General features: G+C 43.6%; 1 protein-coding gene across 1 annotated transcript; it reads right to left on the bottom strand.

Annotated features, from left to right (window-relative positions):
- Window positions 1-2,658: 2,658 nt before the first annotated feature.
- On the bottom strand, window positions 2,659-18,929 carry LOC137299724 (procathepsin L-like). The gene is made up of 7 exons (XM_067968661.1): window positions 18,789-18,929; window positions 17,549-17,671; window positions 12,717-12,869; window positions 11,416-11,637; window positions 11,013-11,178; window positions 8,661-8,766; window positions 2,659-2,890 (listed from the first exon to the last, which is right to left on the bottom strand). The coding sequence occupies exons 1-7, from the start codon at window positions 18,918-18,920 to the stop codon at window positions 2,791-2,793; spliced, it is 1,002 nt and encodes a 333-aa protein (XP_067824762.1). The 5' UTR covers window positions 18,921-18,929; the 3' UTR covers window positions 2,659-2,790.
- Between the last annotated feature and the right edge of the window lie 2,709 nt (window positions 18,930-21,638).

The raw sequence follows: 21,638 nt of genomic DNA, 5'->3' as shown, positions 1-21,638 counted from the left end.
TTGAAATTACACCATCTGAAAAAAAAGAAAGAACTTGCATTTATATAGTGCCTTTCACAATCTCAGGACGTCCCAATACGTTTTACAACCAAAGAAGTACTTTTGAATGTAGTCACTGTCATAATGGGAATATCTGTGTATGCAATTTCTTTGTCAAGCATTATAACAGAGGCATTGCCTCATTTAGAAATGACAATTAGAGATTTCAATCACATTTCCCACTGTAGAAAGTCTATATTTTATCATTGCACAGGAGTCTGGCAGTCTGTCTGTAGGATTCTTCAGCGGTCAATGCGGCCTAATCAGTGGCCGCCAACAAAGAGTGAGCTTTTTTTTAAGATTTTAAAGAACATTCCAGTGAAGCCAGGAGGAGCAGGAATGATCCCCTGACTACACAGTATCCCGATCGCAAGTAATTGCCACCCTCATAGGTAATAGGCAAGTAATTGCTCACAAACACCTATGTATATCATATACCTATGCACATCATTGTGCTCAGCATTACATAGAATGACATAGAATTTACAGCACAGAAACAGGCCATTTGACCCAACTGGTCTATGCCAGTGTTTATGCTCCGCACGAGCCTCTTCCCCCTACTTTATCTCACCCTATCAGCATATCCTTCTATTTCTTTCTCTCACATGTGTTTATTTAGCTTCCCCTAAAAGGCATCCATGCTATTCACCTCAACTACTCCATGTGGTAGCAAGTTCCACATTCTAACCACTCTCTGGGTAAAAAGTACTACCCTAATCTTCATCTTCCTCTCCCACACCGCACCCCCCTACCCAAAACACTTCCTGAATGCACAGGTTCCCACTGGGATAGGGTTCCATGAGAGCCTGACCCAAGTAGCCAACATCTATAAACCCAGTCAGCAAGTGGCAGCAGGTGCTTTGACCATTAGAGCAGAAGGTATTACACCCAATCCAAATCCTGTTCTCATGATCATCCTAAGTAAATCTACACTTTAATGTTTATGGCTAGTACCAAACTATACCTAGAGCATGTCCCCCTGTGTTATTATTGGTGACTTAAGCTTTGTGTGTTTGCAAGGATTGCACATTTCCTTTAAAGTGAGCTGAATGTGAACTGGATTACTAAAGGTTCAGATGTGGCTTGTGTCAGCTGAACTGCTAATACTTAGTGAAGTTCTGATTTAGGTTTGGTTTGGTGCTGATCCCATTACAGGCCTTGAATCCATGCATAGGCAACCAAAACACCCAGCTACATTCACCTCAGATTGCAACCGCATTTAAATAACAACTTGTATTTATATAGCGCCTTTAACATAGTAAAACAACCTAAGATGTTTCACAGGAGCAATTATCAGACAAAAAATGACACTGAGCCAAAGAATGAGCTATTAGGACGGGTGACTAAAAGCTTGGTCAAAGAGGTAGGTTTTAAGGAGGGTCTTAAAGGAGGCGAGAGACCTGGAGAGACGGAGTGGTTTATGGAGGGAATTCCAGCTCTAGATGGCTGAAGGCATGCCGCCAATGGTGGAGCGATGAAAATCGGGAAAGCACAAGAGGCCAGAATTAGAGCAATGCAGGGTTCGTGGAGAGTTGTAGTGCTGGAGAAGAGAGGTAGAGATAGAGAGGGACAAGACCAAGGACGGATTTGAACATGACGATGAGAATTTTAAAATCAAGGCGTTGGTGAACTAGGAGCCAATGAAGGTCAGCATGCACAGAGGTGGTGGGTAAACGGGACTTGGTGCGAGTTAGGATACAAGCAGCAGAGTTTTGGATGAGCTAAAGTTTATGGAGGGTGGAAGATGGAAGGCCGGCCAGTAGAGCATAGGAATAGTCGATCCTGGAGGTAACAAAAGCTTGGATAAGGGTTTTAGCAACAGATGGGCTGAAGCAGGGGCAGAGACGAGCAATATTACGGAGATGGACGTAGGTGGTCTTTGTGAAGGAGAGGATACGGGGTCGGAGGCTCAGCTTAAGGTCAAATAGGACAGTTGCGAACAGTGTGGTTCAGCCTAAGACAGTGACCAGGTGGGGGATGAAATGGGTAGCGAGGGAATGGAGTTTGGGGGCTGAAAACAATGACTTAGGTCTTCCCAAGTGGAGGAAACTGTGGCTTATGCAGAACTAAATGTCGAACAAGCAATCTGACAAAACAGAGGCAATGGAGGGGTCGAGAGAGTTGGTGGTGAGGTAGAGCTGGATGGCGTCAGCATACTCATGGAACCTGACGTCATGTTTTTGGATGATGTCACCAAGGGGCAGCATGTAGATGAGAAATAGGATAGATCCTTGGGGGACACCAGAGGTAATGGTGTGTGGGTGAGAAGAGAAACCATTGCAGGAGATTCTCTGGCGACAACTGGATAGTTATAAGTGGAACCAGGCAAGGGCAGTCCCACTCAGCTGGACAACAATAAGGCCCACAGACTGACAGCTGGCAAGCTTTATTATGTAGTTGTGTAGTATCGATACATAAAGACCATTGTCTGTACATGTTAGACAATGTAGTCACTCAACACATCAATACATTATTATCGTACACAAAAAATAGTATTATCCTTTATGTAAGTGTTGAAGCACATGCTGTTGTCATCGTTCATTGATCCCAGGAAATAGGTTTTCAGCCCTCCCAATAACAGAGAAAGTTATATTTTAATGTTTTGTAACTAACCCTCCTTAAACCACAATAACAAAGGTAAATGAAGACAGACAGCGTTAAAACTATACATAAAATCAGCAGCTCCGGACAGACATAAATTGATTCTTGTAGGTGGAATTTTATCCAGTTCCATCCGATAGACTTCAATCTTCACACCTCAGGATAAACCGCATTTGAAGCAATTCCACAGTTGTTATCCATGTCCTTAGACATGTGGACATATCCTTTGTTCCCCCAATTTGCTCCCCAACTAAAACAAATAAAAGAGTCCTGGTGAGTCATATAATTAGATATAAAATCATACAAATAAGATTTGCAGCTGATATATTACTTTACATTGAATGCACAGAGGGGGGTAAATTGGGCCGTGTAGCGCCCTTTGTTTTGGCGCTACACGGCCTTTCCAACATCCAAGATGGCGTCTTCATTGCACATGCACATTTCCAGCGTGACGTGCGCCAGACACCATCTTGGTATAGGAGATGGTGCATGCGCAAATACCGAATGCCGGCAGCATGTAAAATAAGGAGAAAATGGATACAATCAGAACACAACGCTGATTTAAAGTGATAGACCCATTTTGGGACTTAACACTCAACTCAATGCACAGTCTTAACCCCAACCATCTGAACGTCTCTTAGAGGAGGACCCCCACCAGCGCTATTTAAAGGGACCAGGCAGGATTTATGGGCTAGTGGCTGGATTATTGCTTCTGGCTGCCAAGACATTTGTAAGTGTTTTTGGAGGTCTCCTATACTTGAATACAGGGTCTAGGGGACATAGCCTAACATTTCGAGCCAGGACATTCAGGAGTGAAGTTAGGAAATGCTTCTACATGCAAAGGGTGGAAGAAGTTTGGAACGCTCTTCTGCAAACGGCAGTTGATGCTAGCTCAATTGTGAATTCTAAATCTGAGATTGATAGATTTCTCTGAACCAAGGGTATTAAGGGATATGGGGCTAAGGCAGGTATATAAAGTTAGGTCACAGGTCCACTCATTGAATGGCGGAACAGGCTCGAGGGGCTAAATGCCACTGCCACTTGCTGCCTCCAGATATGCGCCACCTTCTCCGGCAAGAAAGCCGGACATGTGTCTGGGTGATATGCCTGTCATGGTTGAAATGCTACCATTGTGTGTGGTCTGTGAGTTGTGGGTGGGCGGCTTGCAACAGTGGTAATGTGTAAGGGTGAGAGGAAGCATCTGCTTGAGTACTGATAGAAAAAGTTTTTTGGTATGTGGGTGATGCGTGGAGCAGTGGATATGGCTAGTGGTGTAGTTGGTAGGAGACACCACTTGACAGTTGACCTCACTCACCTTGACCACTCATGGCAAAGCATTGAACTTCTTCCTGCACTGCATCCATGTTCATAATGCTGTGTGCCTGGCATTGACTTCATCCCCCGCTGCCTCCCACTGCCTTTTGGGTATATGTCTGGAGGGCATCGATCCCCACCCCCCCCCACCTCACCCTGCGGATATAGGATGTCCCTCCTTCTGTCCACCTCTTGCACCAAGGCCTCCAGTGCATCAGCAGAGAACCTTGGTGCATGCACTCTCATAGGCCTGGTACAAACTCAGATTGGCAGATTGGTGAGGTCTGGCATGCAGATTGGAGGATGTGGGATTTAGTAGTGCGCAACCTTTATTCAATGTTTTAACATAACTCATTAGTTTGTAAACATAGGGACGGGAGCTGCATCTGTGTTTTGCATGTGCGATGTCTGATCTCTGTTCAGACTCCATGCAGACAGGAGACTGAGATTTTCAGCAAATAACAGGTACCAGCTACCTATAAGAGATTTTTAAGAGCCAGTCTGCCTTTAAGAGATTGGGGCTCCCCCTGCTGGTGGAAAGTGCTGGTGGAAAGTGTCAACGCTGATTCGGAATGCTGCTTGAAGGTAAGCACTCAGGCCTCACGAAAATCTCATCCTGCCTGCGCAGGGGCCATTGGGCACGGTGTAATAGCAGATCGCGCTACCCCCACCTGATAATAGGCCCTATCCAATTTTCCCCCAGAGAGTGGGAGTTAAATAAGACCTGGAGAGATAGAGATCACTAGAATAGGAAGATAGGAATGGGAGTAAGCCATTTAGCCCCTTGAGCCTGTTCTGCCATTTAATTAGATCGTGGCTGATCTGTACCTCAACTCTATTTACCCACTCCATATCCCTTGATACCCTTACCCAACAATAATCTGTCAATCTCAGTCTTGAAAGTTTCAAATGACTAAGCAGCCACAGACTTCTGGCGGAGAGAGTTACAGATTTCCACTACCCTTTGTGTGAAAAAGTAATTCCTGACTTCACTCCTGAATGGCCTTTAAGATTAGGCCCTTATGGTGTCCCCCAGGGTCAACATTAGGACTACTGCTCTTTTTGATATATATTAATGACCTGGACTTGGGTATACAGGGTATAATTTCAAAGTTTGCGGATGACACGGAACTCAAAAATGTAGTAAACAGTGAAGAGGATAGGAACAGACTTCAGGAGGACATAGACAGACTGGTGAAATGGGCAGACACATGGCAGATGAAATTTATTGCAGAGAAGTGTGAAGTGATGCATTTTGGTAGGAAGAATGAGGAGAGACAATATAAATTAAATGGTACAATTTTAAAGAGGGTGCAGGATCAGAGAGTGTACCTACACAAATCTTTGACGGCGGCAGGACAAGTTGAGAAGACAGTTAAAAAAGCATCCTTGGCTTTATAAACAGAGGCATAGTGTACAAAAGCAGGGAAGTTATTATAAATCACTGGTTACGTCCCAGCTGGAGTATTGAGTTCAATTCTGGGCACCACACTTTAGGAAGGATGTCAAGGCCTTAGAGAGGGTACAGAGGAGATTTACTAGAATGGTACCAGGGATGAGGGACTTCTGTTATGTGGAGAGACTGGAGAAGTTGGGGTTGTTCTCCTTGGAGCAGAGAAGGTTAAGGGGAGATTTGATAGAGGTGTTCAAAATCATGAAGGGTTTTGATAGAGTAAATAAGGAGAAACTGTTTCCAGTGGCAGAAAGGTTGGTAACCAAAGGACACACAATTTTTTGGTAATTGGAAAAAGAATCAGAGGCAAGGTGAGGAGAATTTTTTTATGCAGTGAGTTGTTATGATCTGGAATGCATTTCCTGAAAGGGGATAGAAGCAGACTCGATAGTAACTTTCAAAAGGGAATTGGATAAATACTTGAATACATGGATAAATACTAATTGAATTGCTCTTTCAAAGAGCTGGCACAGCCACAATGGGCCAAATGGCCTCTTTCTGTGCTGTATCATTCTATAATTCTCTTGTTCTGGATTCATCCATCAGAGGAAATAGTTTCTCTGACAGCCTCCAGTCCTGCCCTCTGACTAATCTGATTTGCTCTAGTAGCCTTCAGTCATCCCTCTAACTGGATCTGATTGGGTCTGACAGGCTCCAATTGCTTTTCACCTGATGCTCTAACAACTTAGGAACAGGAGGAGGTCATTCAGCCCCTCAAGGCTGTTCCTCCATTCAATGAGATCATGGCTGATCTGTACCTCAACTCCATTTACCCGCCTTTGCTCCAAATCCCTTTATACCCTTACCCAACAAAAATCTATCGATCTCAGTCTTGAAAATTTCACTGGACCCAGCATCCACAGCCTTTTGGGGCAGTGAATTCCAAATTTCCACTAGCCTTTATGTGAAAAAGTGCTTCCTAATTTCACTCCTGAATGGCCTTTAAGATTATGCCCTCTTGTTCTGGATTCCTCCACCAGAGAAAATAGTTTCTCTGAATCCACCCTATCGAATCCTTTTATCATATTAAACACCTCGATTAGATCACCCCTCAATCTTCTATACAAGCCAATTTAAGCAACCTGTCCTCATAATTTAACCATCTAAGGCCCGTATCATTCTGGTGGCCTTCCTTGCCACGATATTTTTATGGCCCCAACAGCTCAGGAACCATCATGTCCCACACGGTAGTCAATCATTCCATCCTTACTTATCTTCAGAGCTCTCACTCCTGTCCTGAACCAGATTGTCACTCAGCTCCATTTTTGAATGGGCAGCTGCCAGCTCATTAGTGCAGGAATACTCACTCACCAATGTGAGGTCAGCTCACTTGAATATTCTCCTCATACTTTGGGCGCATTGCCCATGATGCATCACGAGCACCGGGGTGGTGGGGGTGGGGGGTGTGGCCAGGGGGCTGGAATTCAGGCACTGGCAGTCTGCCAAGGGTTGTTGGCTGCCATGGCATAGAATTTTCCATCGTGGAAGGGCAGAAGCCATGGGGATAGAGGCGGCATGAGGGTAGGGTGGCAAGAGACAACGTGCAGGGATGACAGTGGAGCAGAGGGGGCAGGGGTGACGGGGATACCGGGCAGGGGATTTTTGCATTTCAAATGGGCACTGTGTGGCTGCAGCACTGCTGAGGAGCTCCATAGGAAGAAAGGAACAGGAGTAGGCCTCTGGTGCCTGATCGGCCTTCTAATAGACAATGGCTGATCTGTACCTCAATTCCATTTACCCGCCTTTTCTCCATATCCCGTGACACCCTCACCTAACAAAAATCTATCGATCAGTCTTGAAAATTTCAATTGACCCAGCCGCATTATAGGGAGGCCCCCAAGTTAGATTCTCGTGGGACCTTGCACATGGTTTCTGCAGTAGCCCCCAGCGCCCTGCATGTTACAGATGTTAGTACTGCAGCACTTTGGGTGCCCGCGATTGCATTATTGGCCAGGATTCCAGGGGGAGAGGGGGTGATAGTCACAAAATTATATTTTTAAACTGTAGTTCCCCCAACTGTCCTACTGCCAGTCAATCGTCAGGTTTTCACAGTAGAGCACGAGACCATTGTATTCATGTGATCGATCTCTGTTCCTCACAATCACAATCACATAGCCAGCAGCACAAGGTACAGGATCAGTGATATGAGAACACACACCCCACATTCCTGATAACAGGATACAAGAAATTGCCTGTCATCTGATGGGTGACCTTTCTCTCACCTTAAGCCTCCTCTCTGGCCTTTAGCCTTCACACGGTCTTTCTCTGTCACAGCCTCTGTTTTACTGTTGCTAACTTCATTGCCCCTCTGAACAAAATTCTCTTGTTCCTACTGACCTTCACGTACTCTATCCTACTTACTATCCTTTTCCTTTCATCCTCACTGTGTTAAAATGAAGACCCTTTGCACTATCTACTGATCTCATTCTTTCCAACCTTCAATGGTGTAGAACTCCATACCTTCCTCCTTCTACTATTCCTTCATCAATCTAAGGTATTTAAAACCCAAGCTTACTGTAAGTTACTCCTCTTCTCAGTCTTGGTGATGTCCTGTTCTATGGGCCTAGATCCTGGGTCTAGGCTTCTCAATTAATGAAAGAAAGAGCTTGCATTTATATAGCTCCTGAGAGGATGTCCCAATGCACTTTACAGCCAATGAAGTACTTTTGAAGTGCAGTCACTGTTGTAATGTAGGAAACACATCAGCCAATTTTCCCACAGCAAGTTCCCACATGCAGCAATGAGAGAATAACCAGATAATCTGTTTTTAGTGATGTTGGTTGAGTGATAAATAGTGGCCAGGATGCCGGGGAAAACCCCCCTGCTTTTCTTTGAATAGTGCCGTGAAATCTTTTACATTCACCAGAGAGGGCAGTTGGGGCCTTGGTTTAACATCTCATCCGAAAGACAGCACCTCCGACAGTGCAGCACTCCCTCAGTACTGTGCTGGATTGTCAGCCTAGATTATGTGCTCAAATCCTTGGAGTGGGACTTGAATCCACAATCTTCTGACTCAAAGGAGAGAGTGCTACCAGTGAGCCACGGCTGACACCAATTACAGAGAGTCTTCTGTGAAACTTTAATATCTTTGCAACAAATTCCAGTCAAGGGGAAAAATAATTAAACAGATTTCCAGTGCTACAGAACTTTTTGTTTTACAGCTGTAGCTTTAATTATAAATAAAATTAAATTCTTAGCCAGAATTAACATGCGTTTAATGTTGTCCTCCCACCCCTCCAACTCTGTGACGTACCTGTTTTTAACAATCCAGAATGGCTTCTGATTTTCAGTTCCATATCCAACCACCAAAATTCCATGATCAAGTTTGACAGGACTGCAGTGAGGCTCATAAAAAATTCCTACAGAAAAAGAGATATTTGTATCTGTTATTGTGAAATTTCAAAACATTTTAGTGGATTCCACAATAAAAGTTTGAATTCCATGTGCGAAAGATCTAGGGGGTGATTTTAACCCGCAAGAACGGGTGGGTTGGGGCGGATGGGAGTTGAAAATAGTTTGGTTTTTTCGGGTCGCAAGCACAAAATTTTCGGACTTCGCATTCCCAGCGGGAAGCCTGTACTTTTACGCGCCGACGTTAAACCCAGAAATAAAGCCGGGTTGCGGTCGCGACCCAAAAAACAACTACTTTCAACTCCCACCCGCCCCCTACCCACCCGTTCTTGGGGTTTAAAATCATCCCCCTAAATTCCATGCTAGTTTAAAGTAACCAAGGGTAAAAATTCTGACCTGCGGGGGTGGGGATGGGGGTGGGACCGCCATACGTTCCCGGTAGAGGAATCTGGGGCAGATTCTCAACATCCGCCCCTCCCATCTTCCTCAGGAAATTGTGACCTGTGGTGGAAAGGGGGCGGAAACAGGTGCTTCTTATGCCCATCCCGCATTATGGTAAATCCAGTTTTGTGGGCATGTCTGAGGGCGTTCCTGGATTACTCCAGCAGTGCTGTCCAGCTCACCCCCTGATAGACTCAGCAAATCCTACATCTAAAGGTCCTCCTAAGAGCAGGTGTGGGGTCACGATTTCTATCAAAGAGATACTTCAATATTGAATCTTATTTTCTTCCACCTTCATCTTTGGCCCAATTCGGGCCTCGGGTATCCCCTCTCAGAGAAGCAGGATGTCACTCCAACATCATTGTTCTCAGCGGGCCAGTGCCCCTGTTGTGCCACTAACTGCACAAGGGGGTCCCCCCTAAATACTGAATTGACCCTATCCCCAGGATTTTGGACAGGATACAGCGGCAGATGGAAGTTCCACCTCACTGTACTTCTACCTCTTTGAACGTGTCAGTGGAATTTTTAGGCTTTTTTATCTATCTATCACACAATAGAATAGATTGTGCTGTTAAAATGTCCGGAGTTCTGCTTTGCCAGATTTCTGCCGTGTATTTTTGTATTGGCAGAAGTGCCTGCTAATTTTCAGTTAATTATATTAAAATTAGGCCCCAATGGCGTCATAGAAACAGCATGCAATTTGCCAGCATTTTTGCTGGTATAGCTCTCAGTCATCTACCTGCCCGTATAAAATGTGCACCGAGGGTGGATTGCTTATGGACTTGCTTTTAAAGGAACCTATAGAAAGATTTGTAGCAGCATTTGGAGAGTATTTCTGAACCTTTTTTCTTGTTATTTTGTTTCTTTCCTGTTTCCATTTCGCTGATCAGTCAGCTTTGTGACAAGTGCACGACTGCCTTTTTTCGGTGTATCCAAAATATTACGACAATGGGTTTCCCAATGGGAATCCCTCTTTAATGCTGTTTATTTCGGAGGAGGAAGAGAGATGAGCAATGGAGGAATGTGGTCACTTCTGGGTGCCCACATTTACAGGCATAGGCACACATACCTAGCAATGACCATGCAGAACTGGAAACTGGATACAGAGGTTCTGGGTCAGCAAACAACTAAATGCAGAGCTGTACCGACTGCTGCTAGGATACCTGCAGCTAATATACACCACAAGGCAGTCACTGACAGTGATTAATAATGGTAGGCTGTGCTCTCAAATCCTCTTTCGCCATCTCCTTCCAGGTATGCTGCTATGCTGTCCTATGGAGAGGGTGCCTTGGAGTGGCAAGCAGACCAACCCACCTTACTACCACTTAATTCGACGACACCTCCATTTTTAAAGCTGTCAAACAAGAGTTCAAGTGTTGTGCATTCTACATGCCGCCTAAGCAGCGGTCTTTAAAGGGACAGCTGGAGGCCGCCACCAAAAAGGTAATTATTTTCTAAATATACCTACCGTAATGTGGAGCCAGGAGGAGCAAGAATCCTTAGTACTAATGTGTGATGCTGCCTGTCCGCACTCGGCCCCCCTTCCCATTCTGCTCCCACCAACCCCCACCCCCCACCCAACCCAGGACTTATCTTAAGTCCACTACCAGCGAGGCACGTGGCCCAAAATTGGAGAATATCAGAGCAGCGAGCTGCTTCTGGAGGTGGACAGCTAACTCGAAGTGGCCCGAGGACCAATTTTGCATGGTCCTTGGGCCAGCCTTTTTCGGCGTGTGCAGCGTGTGTGCCACCCAATTCGCACTCGAAAACTGGCGTGGACCAATTTATCCCTCCTGTAAATCCTGCTTCTTACCCGATTTGTACAACATGAAAGATCTGTGCTCTGCATCTATGCCAGCAGATATCGGTCCAACCATGGCCACCGCTGCAGCTAAATCCGCTTCAGAATTTTTTGGAATCTGCTTGACACCCTTGCAAGTGGCGACAATATCATTTTGGTTGAATGTACAATCCCCATCCTAAAACAAAACAAAAATCAGAGAAAGCCGAGTACTCATGGGATCTGAACATTGGCTAGGAATTTCCTCACAGCTGCTGCCGTAACTTTGCCGGAAGTGCAATGTAATTCTGCTGCACTTCCAGCAAAAGTTGGGGCAGCAAAGCGGGAGCTTCTTTCCATTCTTAACAAATTGAGTAAATGAAACCAATCAACTGTCTGAGAAATGCCAGTCAATGAAGTTAAAGAGGAAGGTTACCTTTGCAGTGTATGGATAGGACTTCTCAGAAGCGATACCCTTTTCTTTTATGAATAAGAAGCCGGCCATGACAGATCCGCCATTGCATCCTGCGTTTCCTACAGCTCTGCTACAATCCATCAAGTACTGCTCACTCAGGGAAATGAGCTTCCCCGTTTTCTTAAATACCTGTCCTTCAAGTACACCAGTTGTACTGAAAGCCCAGCATGAACCACATTGTCCCTAACAAGTAAATAAAGAATCACAGTGAGGGGAGAAATGTTTTATGGTATTGTCTATTTTCTGCACTATTGAGGAACCATGAGGAAGCCCATAGTTCCGGACTCCAACAAGGGTGAAAAGGCGAGACAAGACAAGAAAAATCAAGAGGAACTGGTTGGGTGACACTAAGCTTGGGTTTTAAAAGCCTATAGATTTTAGGACAAATGTAAGGAGTCTTACAACACCAGGTTATAGTCCAACAGTTTTATTTGAAATCACAAGCTTTCGGAGGCTTCCTCCTTCGTCACCTGATGAAGGAGGAAGCCTCCGAAAGCTTGTGATTTCAAATAAAACTGTTGGACTATAACCTGGTGTTGTAAGACTCCTTACATTTGTCCACCCCAGTCCATCACCGGCATCTCCACATCATAGATTTTAGGAGGAATGGAAAGCAGTAATATGTGTCAAGGGAAGAATGATTCTGTGCAAGAGATGATGCCATGAGACTTTCACCAAATTGAGGATGCGTACAAAGGAAGGGAGTGTAAGATGGTAATTTGGAGAAAGGAAAATTCAAATGATCATAGCAGTAGCGATAAAAAAGAGAAATAAGAGAAAAACAAATATAGGGGATTTTCTTTGAGGACTAGGGTTATGAAGAAAGGGTTTACAATTTTGTTATATATAGCGCACAAAAAAAATTGTCCCATAATTTCTGTCTTGAAGTATTGTGTCATATGCAATTAATTATATAATCATACAGACTTCAACACTTCCCATTCAACATGTCCCAGCAGGCTATTCATTCATTGTTTTTATATTGTCAATGAATGTTCTGCTGTCCAATGTATCTGGGTACGAAATACAAATCTTTAAATGTAAAATAAATTAATACGGTGATTGCCTTGACTTGACTTTTATTTTCATTAACTTCAATCGGGGTAGATGTAAAACGGGCTGGTGACTCACTATCATTCCTTCTACACTATCGTACAAAGTCAAGATCTACCCCATTGTGTTTTCAATATTGTCCATCATCAACAGTTCTTCAAAACCTCTCATGTTTAATGACCACTAGAAGCACTCCTCCCCTTCTTTACCTGGTCTTTTACTGGAGTAATGTAGCCTTTAGGACGCCAGTCAACGGTTGGAGGCAGTTCAACATTCTCCTGCGCTGTAAACATTTTGCAAGTTGAGTTATCAGCTTCCTTTTTGCTGGATGCATTCAAAAGTTGTCTGAACTCCTCAGTCGTCTAGAAATTCATGAAATCTGAGATTTATTAATCATAATATTAACTTTTAATGGGGTTTAAAGATTCTATTATATTGTTTTACAATTTCACAGCGAATTTGCATAAATTAACATTATTGTTCATCTCATTTAAAGCAGTCAATAAATTCTTGATTGCTAGAAATGATTGTTTAGGATTTCTGAGAATCGCAGTCAACAAGTGAACTTTATTAGCAGAGTGAATCAGACAGCTGCATTCACTGCAGTTATAGACATCCATGGCCTAGATTTCCTCGCTGTAGAATCATAGAATCATAGAAAGGTTACAGCATGGAAGGAGGCCATTCAGCCCATCGAGTACGTGCCAGCTGTATGCAAGAGCAATCCAGCTAGTCCCACTCCCCTGCTCTATACTGCAATTTTTTTCCATTCAAGTATTTATCCAGTTCCCTTTTGAAAGCCACGATTGAATCTGCCTCCATCACCGCCCTAGTACTGCATTCCAGATCCTAACCACTCGCTGCGCAAAAAAGTTTTTCCTCATGTCACCTTTTGCCAATCACCTTAAATCTATGTCCTCTGGTTCTTGATTCTTCCGCCAATGGGAACAGTTTCTCTTTATCTATTCTGTCTAGACCCTTCATGATTTTGAAATACATCTATCAAATCTCCTTGCAACCTTCTCTGTTCCAAGGAGAACAACCCCAGCTTCTCCAATCTATCCACGTAACTAAAGTCCCTCATCCCTGGAATCATTCTAGTAAATCTTTTCTGCACCTCACATCTTTCCTAAAGTGCAGTGCCCAGAACTGGACACAATACTCCAGTTGTGGTCGAACGAGTGTTTTATAAAGTTTCATCATGACTTCCATACTTTTGTACTCTATGCCTCTATTTATAAAGCCCAGGATCCTGTGTGCTTTTTTAACTGCTTTCTCAACCTGCTCTGCCGCTTTCAACGATTCGTGCACATATACCCCCAGATCTCTCTGCTCCTGTACTCCTTTTAGAGTTGTGCCCTCTAGTTTATATTGCCTCTCCTCGTTCTTCCTACTGAAATGTATCACTTTGCATTTTTCTGCGTTAAATTTCATCTGCCACGTGTCCACCCGTTCCACCAGCCTGTTTATATCCTCTTGAAGTCTATCACCAGCCTCCTCACTGTTCACTACACTTCCAAATTCTGTCTCCAAATTTGGAAATTGTGCTATGTACACCCAAATCCAAGTCATTAATATATATCAAGAAAAGCAGTGGTCCTAGTACCGACCCCTGGGGAACACCACTGTACAGTCCGAAAAACAACCGTTCACCATTACTCTCTTTCCTGTTACTTAGCCAATTTTGTATCCATGCTGCTACTGCCCCCTTTATTCCATGGACTTCAATCTTGATGACAAGCCTATTATGCGGCACTTTATCAAACGCCTTTTGAAAGTCCATATACATCACATCAATCGCATTACCCTCATCGACCCTCTCTGTTACTTCGTCAAAAAACTCTTTCTAGTTAGCTAAACATGATTTGCCTTTAACAAATCCATGCTGGCATTCCCTAAGCAATCCACACTTGTCCAAGTGACTGTTAATTCTATCTGGATTATTGTTTCTAAAAGTTTCCCCACCACCAAGGTTAAACTGACTGGCCTGTAGTTGCTGGGTTTATCCTTACATCCTTTTTTGAACAAGGGTGTAACATTTGTAATTCTCCAGTCCTCTGACACCACCCCGTATCTAAGGATGTTTGGAAGATTATGGCCAGTACTGCCGCAATTTCCACCCTTACTTCCCTCAGCAACCTAGGATGCATCCCATCTGGACTGGATGACTTATCTACTTTAAGTACAGCTAGCCTTTCTAGTACCTCCTCTTTATCAATTATTAGCCCATCCAGTATCTCTAGTACCTCTTCCTTTACTGAGACTCTGGCAGCATCTTCTTCCTTGGTAAAGACAAATGCAAAGAACTCATTTAGAACCTCGGCCATGCCCTCTGCCTCCATGAGTAGATCTCCTTTTTGGTCCCTGATCGTCCCCACCCCTCCTCTTACTACCCGTTTACGTGCCTATAGAAGATTTTTGTATTCACTTTTATGTTTGCCGCCAGTCTATTCTCATACTCTCTCTTTGCCCCTCTTATTTCCTTTTTCACTTCCCCTCTGAACTTTCTATATTCAGCCTGGTTCTCACTTGTGTTATCAACCTGACATCTGTCGAATGCTGCTTTTTTCTGCATCATCTTACTCTCTATCTCTTTTGTCATCCAGGGAACTCTAGCTTTAATTGCCCTACCTTTGTCCCTCATGGGAATGTATCTAGACTGTACCTGAACCATCTCCTCCTTAAAGGCTGCCCATTGTTCAATTACAGTTTTGCCTGCCAATCTTCGATCCCAATTTACCCACTGAAATTGGCCCTCCTTCAATTGAGTATTTTTACTTTAGAGTGGTCCATGTTCTTTTCCATAGCTATTCTAAATCTTATGATACTATGATTACTCTTCCCTAAATGTTCCCCCATTGACACTTGTTCCACTTGGCCTGTCTCATTCCCAGAACCAAGTCCAGCAATGCCTCCTTCCTCGTTGGGCCGGAAACGTACTGGTCAAGAAAGTTCTCCTGAACATACTTCAAAAATTCCTCCCCCCTCTTTGCCCCTTACATTATTACTTTCCCAGTTTATATTAGGATAGTTGAAGTCCCCCATTATCACTACTCTATGGTTTTTGCACCTCTCTGTAATTTCCCTGCAAATTTGCTCCTCTATCGCCTTCCCACTAATTGGTGGCCTATAGACTATGCCCAGTCGTGTAATGGCACCTCTATTGTTTCTAACCAAATAGATTCTGTCCTTGACCACTCCAGGACATCCTCTCTCTCCAGCACTGCAATATTCTCCTTAATCAATACTGCCACCACCCTTCTCCCCTTCTTTTCTTCCCTTCTCGATCTTCCCTGAACACCTTGTATCCAGGAATATTTAGTCCCCAATCTTGCCCTTTTTTGAACCAGGTCTCCGTTATCGCCACAACATCATAGTCCCATGTGGCTAATTGCGCCTGCAGCTCTCCAACCTTGTTTAACACGTTTTGTGCGTTTACACACATGCACTGGAAACCTATCTTAGACTTTCTTGTACTCTCTCTTAGTCTGGTGTGGTCCAATTAATGGGCTGTCTTAACATCAGGGAGAAATATCACAGGAAGGTCACTTTTGGTCCACATTTAAGCAAGTCTCCTGGGGACCATTCATAGTCGAGTTGGTAAGCTTGACCAAACAAATTTCCTATACATCTTATAAAGGATGTTAGCAGTTAATACGGGGGAAAAGACTGGAATAAGATGATCGCTGCTCAGAGATAGATGGAGATGGAGTTGAATATGTCACAAGGTCCTTCCACTACACTGATAAAAGATGTCTGTTAAATAGCTCTTGAAGAGTCTCTGAGACTTGGGATGACAGCTGCTTGAAGGTATTACCTGGAGGCTGATTATGGGAACATGCACTCACATATTTTGGGCTCAACACCTTTCATGATTGGGTCACTGAAGCAAATAACTGCTGCTGAAACTCTGTGCCTCCAATCCGTGGAGCTACCAGTCTACCTCCAGGCGTTCATGCTGTGGTCAGGAGGATGGTGGCAACGCACTCAGACATTTTATCATGAATAGCGCTGTTCAATTTGCCAGTTGGGAGAAGTTTCTTGTGCTGTCTGTCTGCCTGGCGAAAACTCAGCCCTATGCTTCTTAGTTGCCTAATGACAAACTAGGGACTATCCTCCTTCAGGGGAGATTGGCACGGTCTCTTTTAGGTTAAGATAACTCCAGGATAACATGCCTGCTGATGGAAGATTGGCACAGAGTCAGACCTCCATGGGAGACTCTGTAATCCAATGTTTAATTCAAAAGGGATAATCCTGTGACTGGGGGTTGGGAATCGTCTCACTCAGTCCCAGATAACTGCAAGCCAATGAAGCCCTGTGCTGGTAAAGTGTATGATTTACAACACCCCCAACGCTCCGTTCTGACTCTGGTCTCTTGTGCACTCCTCTCTCCTTTTGACCCACCATTGGGGGCCGTGCCATCAGCTGCCTGAGCCCCATGTTCTGGAATTCCCTCCCTAAACCCTTCCATCTCTCTACCTCCTTCTCCTCCTTTAAGGCTGTCCTTAAAACACAAATCTTTGACCAAACTGTTGATTACCCCTCCTAATATCTCCTTCTTTGTCTTGTTGTCCATTTTTGTCTGATTTCGCCTTTGTGAAGCACCTTGGGATGTTCTTCTACGTTGAAGGTGATATATAAATGCAAGTTGTTGTTGTTGTTTACCTGGTTAAATTCTAGCAATAAGCCCCTGTGCTGGGGACCCTTAAGCCTTGCGTCTTGCCAATCTGATCCTAAGTTCCCTGGATAGGTAAGTGGAGTGTATCCTTATGAAAAGCAAATGTAAGCTTCATATAGGCAAACAGAAATGTTAGTTGTGCGAATTTCTCAGTAACTTGGTTTGAGGACTCCTACACACAGTGTTGGGTTTCCAAATGTGTCAGATAGCCAGGTAACCAAAATAAAAGATAGACACTGGTATGCTTAGAAGGTCTTTGTTTCATTGCCTCACAATCGATCCACAAAGCACTATCATACCTGATTCGTTGAAAGCGCATTCAGGAACTGGTACCTGTCACCTCCACTTGTGTTTTGTACATACCAGGTCTCCAAACTGGTTCATTCCCACTGTAAATGTGTGCTTCCCCATTGAATGCTCCAAGTTATGCTGTTCGATGTATCTCATATTCTTCTCCCAAACCATCCTTCTATAATTTCTATCATCCTAAAAACAACATTACACTAAAGTTAAACTTTAACTTCTTTTATCATTGTAAATTTGGGTAATATTTTTCATTACTCCAGTAGTACAATCAAATGTGAAAGAGGCAGATTCTACATCCCATATTAACATTCCCATTTCTCCATTCCTGTGATAGCTCTGATTTTCTTTGTTGCAGAGGATAATTTTCCTCACTAACAACAGACTCATTGCGAGGTGATTTTCCTCAAGGGCAACATCACCGCCGGAAGTGGGTTGGAGCCTGAAACTTCACCCACGTGACCCTCTCCCGTTTTCCTAGTGGAACCTCCAATCTGCACCAGCAATCCACCATCGAGGGGGAGGGAAATGCTGTTGCTGCAGTGTTTCCCTTGCTGCAGCAGCTTAAAGGACTGCCCGCCACCATCTTTAATAGGAGCAGCAGTTTCATAAATGTAGAGACCTGGTGGAAGGTCGAATTCCTTACTGCTATGGATCTTCTTTCCTGGTTGTGGGAACAGACCAGGTCAACTGTGGCATCACACTTCTGACCATCTCGGGTGCTGTGCATAGATGGGAGCCCTTTAAAATGGCCTCTCCCATTACCACCACCTGGCTCCCACCACCACCCAGCCTGATCTTCTATTCACGTGCTGTTACCGTGAGGCGGGCAGTGGACAAAGCCCCATTTTCCTGCTCATTATATCCCTGGACAGGCTTTGCTGACATCTACAGCAAAATAAATGTGTATATTGGCACACTAGCATACCAGGGCAATTATATTAAAAGCTTGTTTAATTTCTTGACAAATTCACAACCTCATCATTTCATAACTAGGTGGCAATCACTGTAAATTACTGTTGTTTAAAGATTCTTGAAATACTTTTCTGTATGGTCCTTTAACAAAATCAAGACTTACCTAAGCCACTTTAGGAAAGAATCTATCAGACTCTGAAAGATTGTGCAACTTAAACAATCATTAAAAGGATTATTGCACTGAATGTTTAATTTGGTGAAATAACAGAAATAAATCAGATTAAGAAATGATCAGTAGTTGAGCCATAATCTGAATTGTGAGAAATCCCTGCATCCTTTTCTAGCTCAATGCTTTGTAGAAAGTTCAACATTTACTGCTTCTTACCTCTTCGTACTGCTTCCTGTGAAACGATTTCCAGCTCATCCAGCCTTCATCTAATGTTGGGTCAAATGTGGGGCCAGAGGCTGTAGCTAGAATGGAGACCACCACACAGTCCACAAACAGAGGGAACTTCATGATGGACAGTCTGATGGAACAAAACCAATGGAATTAAGCAGCTATGGTAAATAATATTCTAGATTACTCTGGACGCAATTGTTTTAAAGTTAATCTTCATAAAGAGTAGGGTAAGGTAGTCTAGTGGTTATATTACTGGACTAGTAATCCAAAGATTTGGACCAATAAATCCAGAGAATGTCAGTTCACAATCCCACTATAGGAGTTTAGGAATTATAATTCAGTTTTTTAAAAAGCTGGTATCAGTAAAAGTGACCATGGCCTTTATTACAAGATGATTTGAGTACAGGAGTAAAGAAGTCTTACTGCAATTATATAGGGCCTTGGTGAGACCGCACCTGGAGTATTGAGTACAATTTTGGTCTCCTTACCTAAGAAAGGATATACCTGTCATAGAGGGAGTGCAACGAAGGTTCACCGGACTGATTCCTGGGATGGCGGGATTGTCATATGAGGAGAGATTGAGTAGACTAGGCCTGTATTCTCTAGAGTTTAGAAGAATGAGAGGTGATCTAATTGAACATACAAAATTCTTACAGGGCTCTACAGGGTAGATGCAAGGAGGATGTTTCCCCTGGCTGGGGAGTCTAGAACCAGGGGTCACAGTCTCAGAATAAGGGGTAGGCCATTTAGGACTAAGATAAGGAGACATTTCTTCACTCAGAGGGTTGTGGAGGCTCAGTCATTGAGTACATTCAAAAGAGAGATCGATAGATTTCTAGATATTAAAGGCATCAAGGGATATGGGGATGGTGCAGGAAAATGGTGTTGAGGTAGAAGATCAGCCATGATCTTGTTGAAAGGTGGAGCAGGCACGAGGGGCCGGATGGCCTACTCCTGCTCCTATTTCTTATGTCCTTATGTTCTTATGAGCTGTCGGATTGTCATAAAAACCCAACTGGTTCACTAATATCTTAGTGGGAAGGAAACCTGCCAGCCTTACCTGGTCTGGGCCTATACGTGACTCTAGTCCCACACCAACGTGGTTGACCCTTAACTTTGCACTGAAGTTGCCTAGCAAACCACTCAGTTGTATCAAACCGCTATCAGTGGTTGAAAAAGAAGGCCCACCACCACCTTCTCAGGGCAACTAGGGATGGGCAATAAATGCAGCCTTTCCAGCGATGCCCGGATCCCGAGAATGAATAAAGGCCACATTTTCATGCTTGTTAACTTTTACAAAAAAGTAGACTTACATGAACAAGATTGGTAGAGGGCAGTAACTGACTTTCCTTCCATTTTAACTGCTACTCTGATTCTTTCTCACGTTATTATATGTGTTAGCAGAAATTAGCAAAGAAAACTACTCGTTAAGAACTGCCAAGGCCATAATGCAGGTCAATCAAGAGATACTCATGCAGAATTGTGCAGGGAGGGGTAAGGGGGAAGAATATGAGCAAGAGTCCTGATCTCAAACTCAAAGTGGTGTTTATCAACTCAATGAAGGATAAGATAGATAGATAATATAATAGGAATGAAGGAGTTTTCCCAACAACATAGGTGCAGCAGCCATTGTCAGATATCTCAATACAGCAGCAGCAGGGGGAGAGTATAATTTGGATCCACAGAGGCAATCGGACCTGTATGACACACAGAACAAACAGCCTCCAGCAGTGGACCAACTGCACCAGAGCCGGCTATCTGGGTGTGACAAGGAGCCACACAGGATGGGGCTCAGGAAGGAGGCTATCAGGGAGCTGCCTGGTCAACTATATGTACTGTACTACCATGGCAGTGAGAGTCACTACTGCTCATAACTTTAATGCCTCAGGGACCATTCAGGTCCCCACAGGAGACATCATAGGGGTCACCGATGAGCAGCATAAAGAATTTATCATTCATCCCATGCATACTACATTATCAGATACTTTACACATAAATCCACCCGTCAGTTCATAGGGACTGAGGGCTTGCTCGGAGGAGCCTTTTGTGCTGAGCACAAGAAGCTGTACTTAGTGAGAGTCCAAATCGTAACAATAAGATTAATTATTTTCCCAGGCCTATCAGTCTTTGCACTCTTTGTTGATGATAGATCTGACCTTTGATGTACTTTGCTTACGTTATTAAGCCTGCCTATATTAAACAGCATGGGCTATTATAGGAAAACAAATATTCTTTCTCTGGAATATTATATCAGCTTGAAAAGATATCAGTGTATATATGAAAATGCTGACACTTAGTATCCACAACATTCATTTAAATATACAATACTTGCCCACAAGCACACATTGGCACTTACACATTATAATAAGTAAAAAGATAAATTAGATCAGCAAGCCTACCTACCAGTCTTCTGGTTGTCTATTTGTGACACCACCATGGAGTGAGTGTATGTGAGAGCATGTAATTTATAGCATATACCTTTTCAGCGTCCTTCCCATCCCAAAGTGCTGCTACAGCACGCCTGATTAACGAGTGAAGCAATCACTATCCTGACAAGCAATAACAGATATCACATGTTGGGTAAGAGTATATTTTGCAGGTGTTGCTCGATAACCTATTTCTTTTCCTTCCAAGCATACAATAATCCTTAATAAAGCACCATTTACAACCTACCTGCTTTAAAATATCTGAATTTTCTACTGTCCAAAGTTAACTTTCTTTTTCTTCCCTTCTCTCCTGAAGATGTGGACTCACAATGAAGCACAATTCCACAAGTGCCAGGATTTTGGTACCTCACTGAAATCACCATACTTTATCTGTGAACCTAGACAGTGA

This window comes from Heptranchias perlo, chromosome 29 (assembly GCF_035084215.1).
Source record: "Heptranchias perlo isolate sHepPer1 chromosome 29, sHepPer1.hap1, whole genome shotgun sequence".
Classification (NCBI taxonomy): Eukaryota; Metazoa; Chordata; class Chondrichthyes; order Hexanchiformes; family Hexanchidae; genus Heptranchias; species Heptranchias perlo.
The sequence above is the reverse complement of the archived record's forward strand: the minus strand, read 5'-3'. Positions and strand labels throughout refer to the sequence as shown.